The sequence below is a fragment of the Cricetulus griseus genome, chromosome 6, assembly GCF_003668045.3.
Source record: "Cricetulus griseus strain 17A/GY chromosome 6, alternate assembly CriGri-PICRH-1.0, whole genome shotgun sequence".
NCBI lineage: Eukaryota > Metazoa > Chordata > Mammalia > Rodentia > Cricetidae > Cricetulus > Cricetulus griseus.
The window spans coordinates 137,197,850-137,219,961 of NC_048599.1; the positions used below are offsets into that span (position 1 = coordinate 137,197,850).

Genomic DNA, 22,112 nt, shown 5'->3' on the forward strand with positions numbered 1-22,112 from the left:
CAGGCCCAAGTCAGTCTAGAAGACAGCCTCACAGGTAGCGTGAGGTTAACACTCCTGCTTCTGATTACAGTGGTGCAGGGTGGCATGAGCTGAGGTCTTGTCAGGAAGAGCTCAGATTGGAGCCTGGGGACCAGAGCTTTGAGGGAAGACTGCAATGCCTTGAGTATGAGCTAGTGAGAATATGGACTGGACCCCAGCTGATCACCTGCCTCAGGTGTTGGTGGCCATAGCTGACCACCTGCCTCGGCAGCGGGTACTCCTGACTGACCACCTGCCTCGGGAGTGGGTACTCCTGCCTTGGGAGTAGGAACCGCCTAGCTGACCACCTGCTATGGCCAGGCACTCTGTAACTGTGACAGAACCAAGTTTGCCATCCTGAAAGCTCCTGTATCCTGATACCCTGTCTCCTGCCCCGTGATTTCCACAAAGCATGGGGTAGATGAAGTGAAGCAAACCCTACATAGGTGGCCAAGCACAAAGGCCCACACACATACTGGGCCTCCCAGGACAGGACTGGCAGTGCCATTTTCTGCTGCAGCTACAAGATGCTAGCTGGCTAGTTAGGGTAGACAGACTGTCCACCCTGGCAGCTGTTAAATTTTGTTCTTGGGAACTGGAGGTGCAGAAACTTCTCTAGGTAGGTGCCAGGGTGCTAATTGCTGTCATCCATGGTGGGTGGTGGCAGCCATACTGAGGGAGGGACCTTTTGCAGTGCAGCACTTGCCAGAGTTGCTGATGAGGTGACCACGGAAAGCTCAGGGTCTGCCGCATCCTTCAGGATAAAGTACCACCCCCTGCCTCCCCTCAGACTACATCATCATCCTCCAGACCCTGACCCAAGAGTCTGGAAGGAGAAGGAAGGCCACCTGGGTTCCAGGGCATCACTGTCACTGTCCACATTTAGAGATACCTCTATTGGCTGAGAGAGCTAAACCAGGACCACATATCAGGAAAAGCGCCAGGAGAATACAGGGCCACAGGCAGGGATGTGGAGAGCCCAGCCCATCAAGGCAAAGGCTTCAAAAGAGGCACAACCACTGATTTCCTGATGGCTGGCCATATCACCTGACTACCACATCCGTAAAAATCAGAAAGAACCTAAGGAGCTACCACCCTAGAAACCACACTGCAGCCAGGGGTGTTATTCCGAGTCTCTGTGACCATTGACCATCCTTAAGCCAGGTGTCTCACTTGAGCCCCCTGAAAAGTGCTGTGTATGCCACAAGCCCATAGACCATTTTTCAAGCAACCCCAGGAACCCATCTGGCTGGCTAAAGGCTGTGGGGAGATCAGCAAACAGATCCAAGAGAAGAGTACCTACATGAAGGGAAAACACGGCTCAGAATGCACACACACACACACACACACACACACACACACACACACACGTATACACACACACACACACACACACGTATACACACACACACACACACGTATACATCCACAGTGTGCCCCACGACACATACACATGTCTCCACTTACCTCACAATGCTCACACATTTTTATACACTTACTCTGCCAAAGGACACGCCCTGAGCTTCCAAAAGGTTCAATGTCTGTTCCTGTGAGGATCTCCCAATTGTGTAAGGAACATAGGCAAACCTGAGTCTTACCTCCACCCCTCTTGAGCTCCAGATATGAACTCAGCATGTCTGCACAAGGGGGGCATGGGCCTCACAAAAGCAGGGTGTATAGTTTCACAGAACTGTGTGGAGTTGCTGGAGAGGTAGGGAGTGGGACTAGACACACTTCTGCCTTAAAGCCCCTTCCCACAACCATCCTTGAAGCCCATGACTGCCAAGGCCCTGCAGAAGGGCCCCTGATCCTCTGAGGGCTGCCACATGACCCAGCTCCTTTCACCTGACACAAAGCACACAGGCTCCCTTCAAAGGTTTTGAGGCCCATGAACAGACAAGTGCCAGTCCCTCCTCTCTGTCATGGGGTCTCTAGGCACAAATAAGTTCCCCAAACAGGCTGAAGACAGACATAGGATCTGCTGTTCAAACCACAGCCTGAGTTTTAGGGGTTCCAACAGTCTGAAATAATCTCATGCAGGGTCTGAAGGGTGATCATAACAGCACCTGCTGGTGACACCTGGCTCCCCTGTGAAGTATGATTCTAGTGCTGGCCCCCTACCCACCCCACTGGGATTCCCACCCTGAGGAAAACTCAGAGTAGGCAGCATTGCTGTGTGCCCTTCATGCCACCAGACACCGTGTCCCCAAGCTTTGGGGGAGTGTGATTGCAGGGCACCAGGAGATGATAGTGGTAGGGATGAAACTGGGCTGTTAACAGCCCTGAATCCAGCTTTCAGGCCAGTGGGCCCTTTTCCCAGGCTGGGTGGTCATTGCAGAGTGGGGGGGTGCCAATTCTCAGGGAGCATGGCCAGGTCCATGAGTAGGAGATTCTAGGGTTCTGCAGGGAGAAATGGAGCAGTATTGGGGAAGCCCACATGGACTGAGGCCCAGAACCACCAGCAAGAGTATCTGCAGTGGCTGTTCACAGCCGCCCAAACCCAGCCGGATGAGGACCTACTGCAATCTCAGCCAGTCAGACCAATAATTTGGGAAAGAAAGAAAGAAAAAAGAAAGAAAGAAAGAAAGAAAGAAAGAAAGAAAGAAAGAAAGAGGAAAAAAGAAAAAGAAGGAAGAAAGGAAAGACAAAAAGAAAGAAGGAAGGAAGGAAGGAAAGAAGGAAGGAAGGAAAGGAAGGAAGGAAGGAAGGAAGGAAGGAAGGAAGGAAGGAAGGAAGGAAGGAAGGAAGAGGTGAGGCGTGGCTGCACAAAGAGCCACACCTGTTCCCACAGCCTTACAGGAGTAGACATCATGGTCAGGCCCCCGAGCCAGACAGCCCTTTTCCTATGCTCCTATGTAGGGTGGGGTCTAAGGTCCCCAACTCTCTTGGAGTACTACTGCACGAAGACTGCCCTCAGTCCCAGGTCTCTGGGGGCTGTGGTTTCCCACCACCTGATGAGGTCTGTTACTGCTCCTGCCCACAAGCCAGGCTGGGCCTCAGGTTTGTTCTTAGCACTAGTCCAGGACGAAGAGATCACCAGCATCCTGCAAGGGGTCTACCCCTCATGTACTGTGGGAATTTCTTCCATCCCCTAGGGTTTAGCACGACTCTGAACAAGCCAAGCCAGGCTCCCTGCCTCTCCCTCTTAGGTGCCATAGGTAAGGCCACATACCTGACCAGTGGCACCTGAGGTTTAAGAGGTCCAAGAGAGGGGTTGGCTACAAAGATGATTGAACATGTACAGACTATCTGCTGGGAGGGGTGAGTAGGACCCAGGCGTCTAATTCTTCCATGACCTGCCTTGAGGCTGACAAAACCAGAAAGAGCAGCAGGCCAGGACCCTGGCTCAGCCTCAAGCCACAAGCTTGTGGCCATGTCCAAGGACAGGGGAGCAGTTACACAGCAGGGCAGGGACGGGTACTATACCTCCAAAGATCTTCAATGTTCACCCTCCCATGGCTGTGATGTGCACACATTATGCCCAATACATGGGCATAAGCATACCCTAACATAAATACACACACACACACACACACACACACACACACATCAACATTCATGGGCACACAAATACACAAATGCCACAGACACAAATGCATACACACCTATATGGGCACACAAACACACATGCCTGTCTGCCTTAGCATACATGGTATACACACAAGCACACCCCTGGAGATGCACATGTACAGTATGTAGTCTTCCAGAAGACATGTGAATTCAGACAATTGAAGTTGACCGAAAAACTCAAACAGCAGACAACCAAAGTGAGTCCACTACCCCTGTGCTTGAGAGATGTGATATGGTTTTGGCACACTGGCAGTCAGGAACCTGGAAGCCACTCTACTACTGACCAAGGTCTTTACCCTGTAAATCATAGGAGTCGGTGAGGTACTGAGGGTGGCAGTGGATAGCTATAACCAGCACCCACCCAGGCTCTCCTGGACCACCACGTGCCCCTCTCAGCTCCTGGGATGTGTGATGATCTCAGCGCTCACAGCCCCCAAGTGCTTCATCCCACGCCAACTGCTCCTGGGCTTTTGTCTGCAGTGACTCATGGGAATGAATGGAACATTCCACTGACTGTGGGAGCAGGCTGGTGGGAGCTCTGATCTCACACTCAAGGTTCTTGGAAGAATCGAGCTGCTGCGCTGCTCTGACCCCACAACAGGGACTGATAAGGGGGAGGGAGCCCCAGAGACCTGGGGATGCCTCCAGATGCAGACAGCAGGACAAGACCCCAGGCTTCCTGGAACAAAAGACCAGTGCCAATCTTCAGTCTGCCCACAGCAGCCCAGTGTGGAGAGTGTGGGCACACACTCAGGGTCCCCAAGAGCCCATGTACAGCAAAGTTCAGAGGTGACTGGCAGTAAAGGGGGAGCAAGCTCTTCCCTCAGGACATGGTGCAACACTGGGAGAAAAGACACCAGGGTCCCCTGAAAGGCCCCACCCAATCCAAACACCTGATGAGGAGGGGGAGGAGGCGGAGGAAGAAGAGGAGGAGGAAGCGGAAGAGGGGGAGGAGGGTGGCACCCAGTCTCTAGCACCGCTCTGGAACAAGGCACAGAGCTAGGTTATTTAGGGATCCCACCAAGCTGAGAATCTTTCAGAAAGGATCCAGGCAGCTGCCTGTGCTCTGAATGGAGTTGGGGCAATATGCCCAGTGAATTGGATTAATTACTCAAAAGCCAGAGAAATTTTGCTTCTGCCAGGAAAACCACTTTCCTCTTTAATACAAATTCCACTAAGTCCTCCCAGCCTCCCTCAAATTAGACCACAGCTGCAAAACAAGCCCAAAATACAACACCCAGGCAAGGGACACGGGCACAGGCTATCCACGTGCTCCATGCTGCCCTGTTCCCCCACCAAACTAACATAACTAAACTAGCAGGGGAAAAAGTCAGGGAAGATGCTGTCTGCTTCATCCTTCAAGGCCAGGCCAGGGCTGCCAAAATCCAAGCCCCACAGCTCCAGGGGGCCAGCGTGGAGCTCCTGGGAGCTGGGCTCAGGGTCCCCCATGAAGCTTGGTTCTGCCCCATCCATAGGGCTGCTTGTGGCTAGGACTGGGCCTTCTCTGCCCTCCACTGACCCTGAAAGAAAAAGGAACATCAGTATGGTAGGCATGGACCCCAGACACTAGCAGCAGGCTGGCCATAGCGTAGGGGCTTCCATGCCTCTACTACCTTGTCCATTCTGCAAGCCCTTTGCCCTATGTGGGAATGTGAACCTGTCTCCTCCCAGTGAAGGGGGACGAGCCCAACCCTGGTGACCCTACTCTCATGGCTTAGGAGATCTACCCATGGCAGAACCACAGCAATGTTCCCTCAGCACTGGACCCTAAAGGCAGTGAAGACATTAAACACATGCCTTGTCTACACATGTCCTGGTGGCCCAGTGGCGCTGATCTAGGGACATGACTAAAAACATCCATGGTTTCCACATGTGCCCATGCAGTCACACTTTACCTCTGTCCCTGCCAGTCATCCTGATCATCACCAGACAAGAAGAGGGAAATGACATGGGGACCTTGGGTCAGAGAGCAATCTGGACCTTGGCACAGTCTCCCTGGTCCTGTCAGGTTGGACACAGGCCCTAGAGCCAGGGCCGGTGTGGGGAAAGGCAGCCTGGGCTCACAGCCCCACTCACCCAACCACCAATCAGGATTGGTGGTCAGCAGAAAGGGTGCTCCATCCACCACGTCGGACCCTGCCCCTGGGGTGTATCTGGAGATGAGAAGATCCCTTAGTGTCCACAAGTGCACCTGGGCAACAGAAACTCAACAGAAACCAATCCCAATCCTACAAAGGCACTTCCAACTCCACTGAAGCTCAGCCTGCCAGGACCAATTGTAGAAATCACAGCTACAGGTGCAGGCCCTAGCCATAGGCCTCTGCTGAATGGAGATCCATGCTGGATTCTCCAGCCATGGCCTCATCCCTCCCTCTCCCTCCCACACCCCAGCTGGTGTGTGCTCCCCAAACACAAATTTATTTCACCATCAGCCCAAACAAGACAATTAGGACACAAAAATGTTTTAGAAACACATATCAGAGAGCCACATGGTGAGTCTGACTTGGGCCTGTTCCCTGGGCTGCCTCTCAATGTGGGGTAGAAGTCAGGACCAGAAGCTTCCAGAAGTGGAGAAAGGCACAGACTAGGGCTGGGCTGGAGGCAGGCACGTGACAGCTGCCACAGACAGACAGAAGCACCCACCTGGCATCAGGCACAGATGTCAAGACCAAGTTGGGCTCCTCATCCAGCATGCCAGGAGATTCAGTGTCCCTGGCCAGGGATCCCACAGGGTGCAACCCACTGGAAACAATGTCAGTCATCTGGGGGCTGGCTAACTGCCATGAGTGAGGAAGCCAGGGTGAAAGCCCGGGACTCAAGCTCGAAGGCTCTGAATGGAAAGAAAAATGGTTAGCCCTCTCCGTTTAGGCCAGCCACACAGTTTAAGCCAGCAAATGTGAAAGCCAGAACCAAAAACAGGTGTCCAATTTCAGGTCAGGGCAGGTTCCTGGAGAAGGTCGTCCCCAGGCCTTGGATCACTCACATGGGCTCAGATCAGGAGTTCCCCTCAGCACTGCTCCTGTGACCTTGAGTTCCTCCCTCAGACTGGCTGCCTATCCCCATGACCCCTATACCTGTGGCTGCTTAGAAGCCCTGCCCAGCCAGCTGACACTTCTAGACATGGCAAATACATATAATGGGAGACAAAAACAGCCAGAAGGGCAACTGTAAACTGTCGTCAGAGGCACCCCACCTGGTGACTCACTGGTACCTACTGACCAGGGCTTGGCACTGGGGAGCAAAACCCCATGTCCTGGAGGTGTATAGCTGGAAAGACTGCAGGCCTCAGAGTCACCCCAATTTCAGCAAGGCAGAGGTGAGACAGCCAGCTGTTGCTAGACTCTGGGCACAGGCAAGTCAGCCCCTTCAGCAACAGTGCCAATCGTTTCAGGGTCAGAGGTCACCTGGCCCACCCATGGAATGACAATGTGCTCTAGGGTTTACCAGAGGGGGAGGAAGGTGTCTCCAGCAGTTCTGGCACACTCCCCATGGCTTGGCTTTGGTCCATACCCAGCATCCCACAGCATGGGGGGTCCTGTGCCCTGAAAGAGTATAAGACATTAAGGAGCTCAGAGCCCTATAGAGCAGAAGAGTAAGTAAACCCCATTCTTCCCAGTGTCCTGAGTCAGCTGACAAGATCACCCCATGCAATACTGCTACAGCAGGCTCTCAAGGGACCACTACAAAGACCCGTTGAGCATGAACAGTAATGTCAAAGGTGTGTGAGAGGCTACGTGCTAAATACTATTGTTCAGACAGAGCCCAGGCCAAGGATGGACCACAGGGACACTAACCGAGCTGCAGCTGCTTTTGCTATCCCGGAGTCTGGCTTGCGGTCTGTGATCTGATCCGCCAGGGACACCTGCAACACGTCCCCCTGCCACACGTGCCACATCTCCTGGGGAGACTGAGGAACCTGAGATTTAAAGCCATACACACCAGGCAGAAGCTCAGGGTGGGGAAAGCAGTGAAGACGCTGCTGTCCTCAGCCCAGCCTCCCCATCAGATGTCCAGGGATGGACTCCCTTGAGCTTGGCCTGGGCCCAGAACAGGGAAAGGATGTGCAAGCACTGATGCTTCACTCAAACAGTTCTTGAGTCAGGCTATAGCCACCCAGAGGCTTGGCCGCAGGGCCTCAGGTCATCAGAACAGAGCTCTCCTCAAGCACAGGTATGACCAATGTACATGGGACTGTTAATTGGCCAGCAGTCTTGAGCCTAAGTGAAAGTATTCTTATCCTGAATTGGGCTTATGGAGACCCTGAAACCCCCAACGCTGGCATCACCTATGGGCAACTAACCGGTCATCAGTGTTGGGGAGAGACAGTGCACACTTGCCCATCTCAGGAGAATACCAACTGGTATGGTTTGGATGCATCATGAGGGTGCAGAATACATGTTTGGGCTGAAAGGTGAGTGGGGCCCAAGGAGGCAAGGAGAATGCTACCCCCAAACAAGGACATCATACAGTACACATACTGCAGAAGCCTAACAAGGCCCACCTGCTTACAACTCACAGAGAGCTGCTCCCAACCAGGAGCCATACTATGGGCAAGCTGGAGGAAGCACACTGCCATCTCCAGGACGGATGCCATGTCCTCTCGCCGGCCATCAAACTGAGGCAGCAGAGCCCGCAGGCGCTCACAGCTCAAGGAGATCCGCCTCCTGCTTCCAGACAAGTGAAAAGGGTCTAGTCTTCACCAGAAGGGGAAAGGAGCTCTGGAACCCATCACTGAGTAGCCCCCAAGGTAAGCCCTCCAGCAACCCGCGGCTTTGGGACTGTTACACACAGTAACTCTCGGCTGAGGGCACAGCCCTGAGGCAGTTCTGCTCTGGTATGTGTAAGGGTTAATCCAAGTCAGGAGTCTAGACTCTAGAGGATAAATACACTCATCCGTGGACCACCAGGGTTTCAGATCAAAGTAGCTGCAGTGGCGCCCCTACCTCCTTCCGCAAGACTGAGTTTGCTTGGGGATCTGGGGTTAATCCCGACTGCTCCAAAAGGATAGAACCTGGTTAAACCACAGACCTAAACTCCTCCACCCTTTCTTTGAAGCACTGTCTATCCTGAGGCTGCCCTCACCTGCGTTCTCTCTCGCTGACCACATTTCTCCGAAGGCAGGAATCTGCAGGAGCAACAGGACCTGTGCGGGGGCGTAAGCTGTCCGGAGTCTCAGGCTGAGGAGTTCTGCTACAGAAAACGGAGCCAAGACCACCTGTGAATCCCATGCACCCCACATGGAGAACTACGCCATTTGGGGTGAACGTCTGGAAGAAGTGGCAGACAGGCCTGGGTCATCCAGGAATACCACCTTGCCAGCGCATGACGCTTCCCCGACCCCTCCACGCCAAGATGGGGTGCTATGCCCCGCTGTGTGCCAGGCAGGGTGAAGATTGTGGGCAGCTCCTGGGCAAAGAAAGGTCTCGGGACCCGACTCTCTCAGAGCCTGTCAATCCACACTGCACCTGCATCCGGTGAAGCTGCAGACTCCATAATCCTCAGTGGTCTGCTCGTGACCACTGAACGCCATTGGCACGAAGTTGGAGGGAAGGAAGCAACAAACTGGAAACCACAGATAGCCCCAAGCGCTGCCCACCACCCTGCCCTCCCACCCACACGCTGCCTACCCGCGGGAGCGCGGCATCTCACCAGCACCTGGAAGCCCACTCTCACACAAGCGGCTCGCCACCCCCACTCCTTCTGCCTGCCCACCTCGTGCAGGGCTTGCCCCGCCCCTCCACGTGTTTGACTCTCTGCCTCACGAGCTGGCCTTCAGGCCACGTGACCTGACTACAGTCCACGTGATGGCTTGCAGCCCGGGTTCTGGCGCCTTTACCAGAAAGTAGCAAAATGATTCCACTCATGAGGTCTCTAGCGGATTTCTAGGGGCGTGGCCTGCCAGGTGCCCAGGCCTTTTCTTGCACTTTTGCCAAGAGTTGGTTTCTTCCTACTCAAGATAACTCTGTGCCTACAGTTCTTTGGAGTGGCCTCCGAGGCTAATTAAAGTCCAGCTCCACCCTCAAGAAGCTCACAATCTAGTTGGGAAAGGGAGGCTGGCCCACTGTGTAGGTGACACCTATGGGATCCTGGCCTGTCTCAGGAGGTCTATATATAGGGTGTCCAGGCATGCCCTCACACATTGTTCCTTCTAGCAGGTGTTCTGCGCAAGTTCACAGTTATTACCCATACTAAAGGATCACCAGAGCCAAGCAGCCCCTCCCCTCTCCTGACTCACCTGGCCTGCCATCGCCAACCTAAAGAGACTTACCAGCAAACAACAAAGCTGCCATCATTTAAACTACATGAGCCCTGGGTCCTGAATCCCAACCATATGTGCCAGCCGCCTGCATTCTTGATCTGGGCCAGTACCAAGTTTGGAGACCTCCATCTGGAGCCTGTCGTCAAAAGCTCCATCCTACCCTGTAAGTGTCCCTCAGCAAATATTCCTTGGGAGGGAGGAACGGGAAAGCAGGGAGAGGCCTGAAGGGTCATGTAGTGGTGAGGGATGGGTGTTAGGATTCGGGCATTCCAGTGGGACTTCTTTCTTGGGGTAGTTGATGGAGATCACTACACCTGTCCTAGGGAACATTAGGAATGGGCAGGTAGCACCACAGAGGAAAGGACGTTGCCACAGAGTTGGATCTCTTGCTTCTGCTTCCAGCTGGGGTCCTGGGTGGAGCCATGGGTGATGGGGCTGGGCATCAGCTGGAGAAAGGGGATGATACTGGGAAGATGTAGGAGCAGTCTTGCCTCTCTCTTCCTCCTTGTTCTGCTCAGGCACCAGAAAAATACATTGGGTGGCCCAACCAGGGCTGCAGGATGGCGAGGAAAGCCAGCGGTGCTGCTGGCATGAGCTCATGAGCTCAGGCCACCTTGGACTAAAGAAAATCCCTGATTCTGGGGTGAGGTGTGGAGCAAGAGCCAGTTCTTACTCTTTGCACTGGAGGCTCAGGGCAATAGACAAACCTCTGAAACTATAAGCAAGCCCCAATTAAATGCTTTCTCATACAAGAGTTGTGTGGCCATGATGGCTCTTCACAGCCACAGAACACTAAGACAGTCTTTGGAGAGACTTGAAGGGTGTAAAGTCAGGGGCCAGTATGCTGTGAACCCTCCAGTATATTGACCTGGGCCCTTAGGAAGAGACTGGATTAGTGGACCAGGCCTGGAGAAAAGAATGGAAGTTGTCTTAACCCCCAAGCATCTTCTAGGTATCCTGTGTGACTTCTCTCCTGCCCGCGCTTCTCACTGCCACACTGTTGGTTTGGTAGGGTTTTCCAAAACACTGAACAACAAAGGCTCCTGGGACCCAGAAGGCCCAAAGTCAGGTCTCAAGGTGTCTTGTGAATACCCCACCTACCAGAGTGTTGTCCTGCATCACTGGGCTGTAGCTCCTGAGAGTGGGAACGCACCCACTCCACTCCCTGTTGAAAGGTGCCCATGTGACTGAGGGCAGGTTCCTGGCAGGGGTGCACTACCTAGGGCCCTGGGGCTCTAGGTGCAGGCCTCTGCCCACCTGAGCACTGTTGGAAGAGGGGGAAGAAGGGGAAAGCTGGCTGGATACAGTAGCAGCGTGGTGTCATCCATGCTTGCCCACTTGAAATGCAGAGGCCCTCCTCCTTCCCAGTGTCCTACATAAGCCTGAGTCCCCCAAGTTAGGGCACATAGACCTGGGGCACCACGATTAGGGTTTCTAGCTGTTAAGGGTCTCCTTCCTAGCTTTCGGAGTAAGGAGGCCGTTCAAATCCAATGATGAAATGAGTGGTCCCAGCAAAAATGTACATGAGACAGAGTCAAGACACCCTTTCAGGTCTCCTCTTGGACTAGACACTGACGCCTTAAGGGTGCGATCGGCAGGGGGCGCGCGCGGCCAGGCGCCTGAACCACGACTACCCGATTTTTTGTTGTTGCCCCCGCCCCCCAACACACGCGCTCGCGCGCGTGTACACACTCACACAATCTTGTAAGAAAAAAAGACTAAGTGTTTCGGGACAAAGAGAAGAAAGGGGCGATTGCGGTTTCTGACTCCTCCCTCACAGCGGTTCCGCATGTCACTTGAGGACCATCGCGCATCTGGAAGCATCTGCTGAGCTGATGCCTCCCAGGTACCGGCTGCTGCACTCCGCCCCAGGAGTTATCACCGTCCCGTGGGAATTCCCGTTGATCCCGGTTGTTTCTCCCTCCAGGACACCACCTCCTATCCCTTTGTGCCAGGCCTCTCAAGCTCAAGATCTTCTGAAGCGGCTCTTGGGGAGGAGCCTTTGTTTGGACCAGCCTGCTGATGCCAAAGGGGTGCGCTAGATGCCTTGGTGGTCTGAACACAACCATTTCTAGGTCCAGAACTGAGACTACGCAGGCATGGGTGCGGGGGGGGAGGATAAGGTGAGTTGTAGAGAATACCCCTCCCTCGCCTGCAAAGAGCGCTCAGTTGCAGGCATGGGGAGAGATGCAATGCGCCCCACAAGATGCTTTGCATGAAAGTAGCAGCGCTGGGACCTGAAGTTCATTCCCCCCACAGAAGGGGATTCCCCAGGGCAGCTCCTCCCAGGCACAGCCCCTGAGAAGAGGGTGAGCATGAGCCAGAAGACAGCAGTCAGTGGTAGTTCTCTGCTGGTCACTTCTTGGTAGCTACTGGCTATCAATCCCTATGAGGAAGGGCTTCCAGGGACCTGGGAGCCAGCCCTTCCAGACAGCAGGAACACAGACATAGCTTTACCTACCCAAGTGACCAAGTGCAAGCAACACTGGTGGAGAGGCACAGGGTCAACAGCTGCACATTGATGGCATTGACTCTGGTCCTGGTTCCCCCTGCTCCCTTCCCCACCCCTTTTCCTCTGGGCCGATGCAGCTAGTCTCTGCTTTGCTGGGGCCAAGCACACCGCAAGGCAGGTAGGAGATGCCACTGCTGATGTGGGACTCAGTTTCCCCTGTGTAAAATGAGAGGTGGAACAGCTGGTCTTTGAGGACCATTCTGGGTGAAGGTGCAGGTCTTCAGTTGGGGCTTCGAGGGCCAGGGACACTCCTGGAAGTACTAGGGGAGGCAATGTTATGGCTGCAGCAAATGCTTTGAATGCAGGCAGCGTCCTTGGGAAGCAGACAACACCTGGCCCTCCCCTGGCTTCTCTGGAGTCAATCAAATAATGACTGTCAGGCAGAGTAAGTCCAGGAAGGCTCTCTGTGACCTTGCTGTTCTGGAACCTTCTGCCACTTACCTCCATAATTTGGTGTCACCCTCCCTGGGCAATCAACCTGTGTCACTTCACTGCCTGATCCAATCCAAGCATGAATACTGTGTCCTTGAGGTCTGGGATTCAGCTCCAGGTCTAGTGACATCTTCCACCTGGCACTGTCCACAAATTCTCAGCCCCACCCCCATCTGAGTCTTGCCTACGTCCCTGCATAGATTCGCTCTCAAACCTGCAGGTGTAGCTGCTGCCAGGACTGGAGAGCTGGTGTGAGGCAAGAAGAGCAAGGAGAGGTGAGCCTGGGCGGTACCGAGGCTGACAGTTAACAGTGGCCTCAGCAGAGGCCGAGGGTGGGAAATCTGTGGGCAGATTCCTGTACCAGGACTCACAGGCAGGGACAGTGGAGCAGCCCTGCCTTGGATGTACCTCTGTTTTATAGGTGCTGGGAAATGTGACATTCCATTTCCAGTGTCTGCCAGCTCTTATCTACCAGCCCTATGCCAATGCTGCTCAGACAAAAGTAGGGGTCCAAAGAGGAGCTCTTGGCCCTGTTGATGGCAACTCTATACCTGAACCCCAAACTCCCTGACCCCATCTATTGCCTCATCTCAAGGCCCCTGCTGTGTGGCCCCAGGCCCCAGTGACCTTAGGGTCACTAGACATTGTCATCTTCTGTCATGCTCCTTTTTGTGATTCAAGCTTCTTCTGCCCCAGGTGACAGTTACTATGGGACAAGGAGGAGCCATGACATTGCAGTCTCCACCCCCTACTCCCCCCCCCCCCCACACACACACCTTCGTTTTTTGAGACAGGGTTTCTTTCTCTGAGTAACTCTGGAATTCTTCACTCCCTAGACCAGGCTGACCTTGAATTTATAGAGATTCACCTGTGCTGGGATTAAAGGTGTGTGCCACCATTGCCCAGCCATCTTAAAGACAGAGAGATCCTCTCTGCCATACCAGTGCACTTCCCACCAGAGCTGGGATCTTTCCTGGAACTGTGTGTTCTAAACAGCCTGGATCCCAGACATCTTGGAACCCTCTAGGCCTTGAAGACTAAGGGCACAGAACTTGATCCTGGCCTCCAGCCAGTGTACATGCCTGGCTAGCCCTCTGGGTCTGTTGTTAGGAAGCGGTGCCTTCCAGGGCAGCAGGAAGTGGCCCAGGTCCCATGGGAAAGATCCTCAAGGGCCCACAAGCAGCTGTGGCTGGCAAGAGGCACAGCCAGACAGCTATGCAACTGAAGGGGGGGAGCTCGGGATGCCAAAGGCATTGGGCTTCAGCAGCAACTCAGGAGAGCAGAGTGGGAGCAGGGGACAGAATGGTCCCCAGTGCCATGTAGCCTAGGTCCTTACTCAGCACACCTGAGAGTGCTAGCTTCGGCCACCAGTGATGGACAGTCTGGGATGACATAACTCTTTTCTATTGTCATGACTCATCTTCTCAGAGGTAGTTATCTTGGTGTGTTCACCCCTGAGGTTTCTTGACCTGATTTCCAGAGATATCGAGAGATTTTTCAGATCTTGTTGCAGGGGCTACCTACCACCAAAGGTGGCTCTTCTGTTCTGGTAAACTATTCTGGATTTCTCTGAAATGGGACAGTCCACATGGATGAGGGGTGCTTACCAAAAAACCAGTTACCTCCCTGGCCCCAAACAGCACACACTGAGAGTCCACATGACCTTGTGCATCTATGAGTATCAAGTGCCTACTATACACCCAGTGTGACTGTGTGTAAGAGCCAGAATCGGCCAGGAGCAGCCCACCGGCTAGCTCTAACCATGAGTGTGGGGAAGCAGTGTGGGAGGGAGCAAGGGCATCCCCAGTGCTAAACTTGAGAGTTGTACTGGCTCAGGAAATGAAGACAGTGTTCAGTGTTAGCAGCTTGAGTAGCCAGAGGGAGGGGCTGGAGTGATGGCTCAGTGGTTAAGAGCACTGGCTGTTCTTCCAGAAAAACACCTGTGTTTGATTCCCAGCTCCCACATGGTAGTTCATAACCATCTGTAACTACAGTTCCAATGGACCTGACATCCTCTGCTGCCCTCCACAAGTACCAGGCACACACGTGGTTCATAGACATGCAGGTGAAAGACACACAACAAGAAAAATGGAAGAAGAGGGATGAGGAAGGAGAGGGTGAGGCTAAGGCAGGAGGACTGTTTGAGCCCACGAGTTGGAGACTAGCTCAAAAGGAAGAGGACACAATATGGCTGAACATCATCCAGGACCTGAATAAATGACACCACCAGTAGGCGTGCTTTTGTGGAAAGGAGAAATCCCATCCCCCCCCCCCAAGACAAAGATCTGGACTGTGGAGAGAGAGAGAGAGAGAGAGAGAGAGAGAGAGAGAGAGAGAGAGAGAGAGAGAGAAGGAAAATTAGTCTTCCCCAGGGATAAGCACACTAATCCAATACCAAGTGGTCAGCATGGTATATATATGTTACATATATGTAACAATAACAACTTAAAGAGGCCATGGATTTGAAAGAGAGGGGTACATGAAAAGGATGAGAGAAGGTAAAAGAAGGAAATGATGTGATTCTATTCTAATTTTAAAAACAATGAATACATTTTTTTTTTAAAGAAAGGGACAGAACTGGCCAAGGGAGGAGCTCCCTGGGTGAGGCCTCCGGGAAGGGCAGGTCCTCCTCAAGAGGGGCCTACAGCTGCTCTTAGAACAGGGAAGAGGGGAAGATGGGTCAGGAGGATGGCTTTATGGGAACGAAAGTAGCATAGAGGGTCCTGGTTTTAGGATGGGTCCCCTTGGGTATCACCAGGAGCAGGGAGAGCAGAGGGGCCTGGAGGCCTCTGGGAGCTGCAGCCAGCCCATCCTTCACCTGTCTCAGTAACTGTGTGAGCATGAAAATCACATGGGCATGTGGGGTTGGAATGGCAGTATCTGCCTTGAGACTTGGTAGTGACGGTACAGGTCAGCAGTGGTCACGAGGCTGTGCCAGCGCCTCCGCACTCCTCCTTAAAATAACATCTGGGCAGTGTTATTTTAAGCAGCTCTGTGGGAAAACATCTAGGACATAACATCTGTCTACTTACTTCTGTGACATGGCTTTTTAAGTGTGGAATGGTCAGTCAGAAGGATTCAAACACCAGGTAGACACTGCAAGTGGGACCAGCTTCATCCTACAAGAGCCCAGGGCACAGTGGTCTGAACACCAAACTCCGGTGTGGAAGCAACCAGCTCCTGGGCAAGAAGGCTTGACCAACACAGCCCTCCTCACAAACCTTCTGACTTCATGAGTTTTACCAGTTATAGAAGGGGCAGGATTTTCAAAAACTAGTTTAGAAGCCAGGCATCGTAGTCCATGCCTTTAATCCCAGCACCAGGGAGGTAGAGGCAGGTGGATCTCTGTGAGTTCAAGGCCAGCCTGATCTACATAGTGTGTTCTAGGACAGCCAAGGCTACATAGACCCTGTCTCAAAAAAAAAAAAAAAACCTACATAGTTTAGACTTTTATTTGATAGAGTTAGATCATATGATTTTGCTGCCTTTTGCAACTGCTCCTTTGGGTCGTCTTAATCTCTCTAGACAAGTAAGGCCACATCCCCAAGGACAGCCACTTTCCAGGCACAACCAGAGCCAGTGAGAGCAAGGGAGAGCCTGTGTGTGTCCAACAGATCCTAGCATTGGACCTTGTTCTCTGTGACTCCCTTACCTTTGAACCTCCTTTGGGTCTGGTGAGATGGTGTTTGCCACCAAGCCCAATGTCTTAGTTAGGGTTTCTATTGCTGTGATAAAACACAATGACCAAAAGCAACGAGAGGAAGAAAGTGTTTACTTCATTTTATATTTCCAGGTAACACATCACTGAGGGAAATCAGGGCATGAACTCAAGAAGGTCAAGAACCTGTGGCAAGAACTGAAGCAGATGTTATGCAGGAATACTGCTTATTGGCTTGCTCCTTGTGGCCTGCTTCCTTATATCATCCATTGTCAGCACATCCCACAGTGACCTGGGCCTTCCTACATTAATCAGGAAAATGCCCCTACAGGCCTTTCTAGTGACGGCATTTTCTTGATTGAGATTCCCTCATCCCAAATGACTAACAAGTCAACTTGACATAAAACTTAGCAGGACACCCAATAATCTGAGTTCAATCCCCAGAACCCCCATGGCAGAAGAGAGAATGACTGCACAAAGATGTTGTTTGACCACCACATGAGTGCCAGGGCATGTGAACACCCCTCCAAATAAATAATAAGCTTCATGAGCCTCCTCGTGACTTCTGCCTTTCCCATACCCTTGATGCAGGAGCAGGGTAATGCTTCTTCCCAGGCCTACACAAGGCCTGTGTTTCCCTGCAGCTGCCAGGCTTCTCTCTTCCTTCTGGCTGGTTGGTTCAGAAAGCAGCCTCCATGTGCCACTTTAGACACATCTCCAGTCCCAGTGCAGCTCATCTGAGAATTCTGAGCTTTCACTTAGGGGTGAGGTGTGTGCCTCAGGAGCTGTTGGGGAGCAGCCATGGCTGACATGGACACCAAGCCCCTTCCCCTAGGGACAGCTGCCTACCCAGCAGCTTAGCAGCTCCAACAGCTTTGACATTTTAACTGTGCACAGGAAGCAGCTAGACTTTCTGCCATGGTCAGCAGAGAGCTTCTACTGCTTCCCACTCACTGGGCACCAAGCCCGGCACTCAGCTGTCCTTACCACAGTGGCACTGCAGTGTTGCCTACAGGACTCTCTCAGATGCTTGGTGGGAATGGCCAGGAGCATGCAGGCATGCATGCATAAACATACAAGCATGCATGTACCCATGTGCACACACATGCAGATGCATACCCAGGCACACACAAGCATGGATGTCTGGCTTTGAATACACACATGCCCACATAAGTATAAATCTGTCCACGTGCAATACACATGTGGAAATGCGCACAAAATGTACATATTCACATGTACACATACCCACATGTGTGTGCATGTACCCCACGCACATGTTACAGTACACCTGTGCAAATTGCACACACAAGAACATGCATGTGTTTCTGTATAGATCCAGATGTATCCATCTCAGGCTCTCTGTCTTTCACCAATCTGCAAGCTCCTTGAATGTGATGCCAGTGTGAATGGTGAAAGAATAAATCCCATCACAAGAAACACTCTGCCTATAGACGATGGTCCCCTTCAAGCTCTTTGGATAGTTTGAACACTGAGCACTTTAGATTCTTTCATTTTTCTCTTTTCTAATTATTTAAATTAGAAACAGTCTTATTTTACATATAAATCCCAGTTCCCTCTCCCTCCCATCCTCCCATGCCCCTCACCGACCCCCCATCCCATTCCCCATCCACTCCCCAGAGATGGTGAGGCCTTCCATGAGGGATCATAAAAATCTGTTAAGTCATTTGGAGCAGGGCCTAGGCCCTCCCCCTGTGTATCTAGGCTAAGAGAGTATCCCTCCATGGGGAATGGGTTCCCGAAGTCCGTTCGTGCACTAGGGATACATCCTGGTTGCACTGCCAGAGGCCCCACAGACTGCCCAGTGCTCCTAGTTGACACCCACATTCAGGGGGCTAGGTTTGGTCCTATGTTGGTTCCCCAGCTGTCAGACTGGGGTTCATGGGTTACCACTTCCTCAGGTCAGCTGTTTCTATGGGTTTTCCCAGCGTGGTCTTGACCCCTTTGTTGGTCACTCCTCCCTCTCTAAAACTGGATTCCAGGAGTTTGGCTCAGTGCTTGGCTGTGGATCTCTGCATCTGCTTCCACCAGCTACTGGTTGAAGGCTCTAGGATGGCATTTAAGGTAGTCATCATTCTCATTATAGGGGAAGGGCATTTAAGGTAGCCTCTCCACTATTGCTTAGGGTCCTAGTTGGGGTCATCCTTGTGAATCTCTGTGCAATTCCCTAGTGCCAGATTTCTCTTTAAACGTATAGTGACTTCCTCTGTTGATGTGTCTCTTTTCTTGCTCTCCTCTATTCCTCTCCCCACTCAATCTTCCTGATCCCTCATGTTCTCCTCCCCCTCCTCTTTCTCCTACCTCCCTCTCTCTCCCATGCCCCCATTTGTTCAGGGGCTCTTGTCCCTTTCTGCTTTGCTGGGTCCTCCTTGTTTCCTAGCTTCTCTGAAGGTGTGGATTGTAGGCTGGTAATCCTTTTCTCTATGTCTAATATCCATATATGAGTGAATACATACCATGTTTGTCTTTCTGTGACTGGGTTACCTCACTCAGGATGGGCTCTTCTAGTTCCATGCATTTGCCTGCAAATTTCAAGATTCCATTGTACCACCCCCCCAGGTAGTACTCCATTGTGTAAATGTACCACATTTTTTGTATCCATTCTTTGGTTGAGGAGCATCTAGGCTGCTTCTAGGTTCTGGCTATTACAAATAATGCTGCTATGAACATAGTTGAAGGGATGTCCATTTCCCCCTGGCTTCATGTGCTAGTCCTGTGGAGCAGTCCTTGCCTCCCCCTGAGGCTCACCTGAGGGCATGGGAGAAGGGTTTAATCAATGATATCAGGCACTACTAATGACCCACTGTGGTTCGTGTAACTGAAATTGTGATTGCCAGACATGGGGATAGTCTCTGCATGACTTTCAAACTGAGAATCCAAAGAAATCCCCTCTCTCTTGAGGTTCTTAAAAAAGCAAATATGTCTAGCTTTTGTTTTTGTTGTTGAGACAAGGTCTCACTATGTAACTGCTTGGTCAGGAACTCTCTGTAGACCAGACTGACCTCAAACTCACAGAAATCTGCCAGACTCTGCCTCTCCAGTGCTGGGATTAAAGGTGTGCATTGCCACATTTAGCAAGAATTACTATCTGTGTGTGGGAGGAAGCTGTTAGGCTTGGAGTGCCCTTACTTTCTGAGCCTTACTCTTGTGCCTAGTTTTTTCATTTGTTTGTTTGTTTGTTTGGTTTGGTTTATTTTAATGGACCCCCATGAAGAGCTTGATCTGGGCTCCTGGGAAGATGTGACTTCAGAGTGGCCTGGGGCAGAGCTGCTAGCTATTCCTAAATTATTCTATCCAAGTCTCTATAGCATTGGACATTACAAATAAAACTATTAAAAAATTATGTCCAGACCTCCTCTGGAATGGGATGGGGCTGTCTCCATGATACTCCAGGGTAAAAGGAAGCCCCTGACACATCATGATGCCTAGCTCCTAGTGACGGTGATGATGCCAGAATGTCCACAAATCCATGCTTTCTACCATGCTATCCGCCAGCTATATCTTGCTGTCCTGTGATTTTCCCATCACTATGGAGGCAGAATGTCTCTTCATTTCCTTATTGAATTCTCTGCTCATCTTTGGACAGCCACCCACACAGCCTGCCTGTCACTTTCTGCTGGGCTGCTGTCCCATTCTCTGTGGCTGTGTGATCAGTCAGGTATTTTTGTGTCAGTCATTTGTTCTTTATTTTGTGGATATTGTCGTCCCAGTGCAGAAGAGGTTAGGAGTCAGTTCCTCTATGCCTTGGGGTGGGGGTGTATATTAAATAAAAGACTTTCCATGTAACTAATATTTCTCTGCATTGTCTTCCAATCTTTTCCTTGGCTCGAGGCTATGAAGGAGGCCTGATTTGATTCTGTCCTATCTAATGGCAGGCATGCGGCTCCTATAGGAGCATGGGCTCTGGAGCCAAGAATCTGAACTCAACCACTGACCCTGCCAAGGGCAAGGAAACAGCAGCCAAACAAAACAAGTCCTGGGGCTGAATAAGCAGTGAGGCTTAGTAAATTACCTGCGCTCTCAGAACCTTTGTCCCCATCTACAAGATCATCATCCACCCGGAAGCTGTGCCATGGCCATCACCTTGGCCCTCAGGATGGGTCCAGTGGTGCCACCCCATTGCAGGCTGACTGGTCCCACACCCGATCACTTGTCAGTACTAACATAGAAGTTGCCCAATCAAGGTGCTCTTCTGTGTTTGTCTTTGTGGGTGCCAGCCTCTGAGGGCTACCACCACAGTCATAAATCTGTGCTGACTGTGGCCAAGATGAATCCCTACCTCGTCTTTTCTCACAACTCCCGTCGCCATTCCTGAGCATATTTTCTTCAGTATGAATTTTCAAAGCAGCCTATCAGATTCTGGGAAAATAAAGTGCTCGTGGAGTTGATGAGCACACCCATTTGTTGGAGAATAGGCTTGGGACCTGGAGAATCTGATGCTGCCTCCCCTTAGGAACAACTCCCAAGCCACCTGGAGGAAACTGGGGTGGGGGCAGATGGAGCCCTGGTTCAGTTGTTTGCAGCTGCTATTGGAAGGCTCTGTTCCCAGCACCAGCCTCTGGCTCTTTGCTGATGTTGCTTCTGGTTTGTGGGTACTCTGAGGCTTGGCTCCTTTTAGATGGTGGTCCTGATGTAATATAATTAATTTCCCTCTGACTCCTCTTGGGTTTCTGTGTAAGTGGTTATAGCTATTGTGGACACAACTTCCAAATATCTTCCTTTGCAGTCCATACTCTTTCATCTTGGTGCCTGGGCAAGGTGTCCAACAATGAGCAGCTTCCTTGTGTGCCTCATTCAGAGGTTACTGAGTGCTTGATGCCTAAAAGGCCTCTCTCTCTCCTCTCTTCATCTCATTTGATCCTTTGCTTGATCCCTTGGTGGGGGAAGAGGGAGACAAGTCTATCCTGGCCATGATGCCCAGGGGGCAGGACAGCAGTAAGTCATGGGTTATGTGTTGGTTAATATTGTCAATGTGACAGGATCTAGAATCAACTAGGAAACAAACCTCTGGGTGTGTCTGTGAAGAATTATCTAGATTGTGTCAGCTGAAGAAGTGAAAGAGGCACCCTAAATATGAACAGAACCATTCCATTGGTTGGTGTTCTGGACTTAACAAAAGGGAGGAATCATTTAATTGGGGCTGGGCTTACAGTACAGAGGTTTAGTCCATTGTTATCATGGCAGGCAGCATGCAGGCAGACATGATGCTGGAGAGGTAGCTGAGAGTTCTACATGTTGATCTGCAAGCAACAGGAAGTGAACTGTCCCCCATACTAGGTGTAGCTTGAGCATGTGAGACCTCAAAGCCAATCCCCACAGTGATACACTTCCTCCAACAAGGCCATACCTCTTAATAGTGCCATTCCCAGGTCAAACCAATGACTGATCCAGCTTGAGACCCATACCATGAGAAGGAGCCCACCCTGGCACTGCCTAGAGGGCCAGGACCCAGAGACTGGACATCCCAGATGCCTAGGATAGAACCAAATGACTCCTAATGATATTTGGCTATACTCATAAATTGATGCCTAGCCCAAATGTTATCAGAAAGTTTTCACCCAGCAACTGATGAAAACAGATGTAGAGACCCACAGCCAAACATTAGGTGGATGTTGGGATGTTGGGGGGGGGAGGAGGGAGGATTA

The 22,112-nt window shown here is 51.8% G+C and overlaps 1 protein-coding gene across 1 annotated transcript; it reads right to left on the reverse strand.

Moving 5' to 3' along the window:
* Positions 1–4,902: 4,902 nt before the first annotated feature.
* Positions 4,903–9,118, reverse strand: Sohlh1 (spermatogenesis and oogenesis specific basic helix-loop-helix 1). The gene is given in 9 exon segments (XM_035447084.1): positions 4,903–5,108; positions 5,665–5,741; positions 6,232–6,418; positions 6,808–6,812; positions 7,002–7,130; positions 7,383–7,504; positions 8,105–8,252; positions 8,671–8,775; positions 9,054–9,118. Coding segments are annotated over 9 exon segments (1,044 nt in total).
* Positions 9,119–22,112: the final 12,994 nt, after the last annotated feature.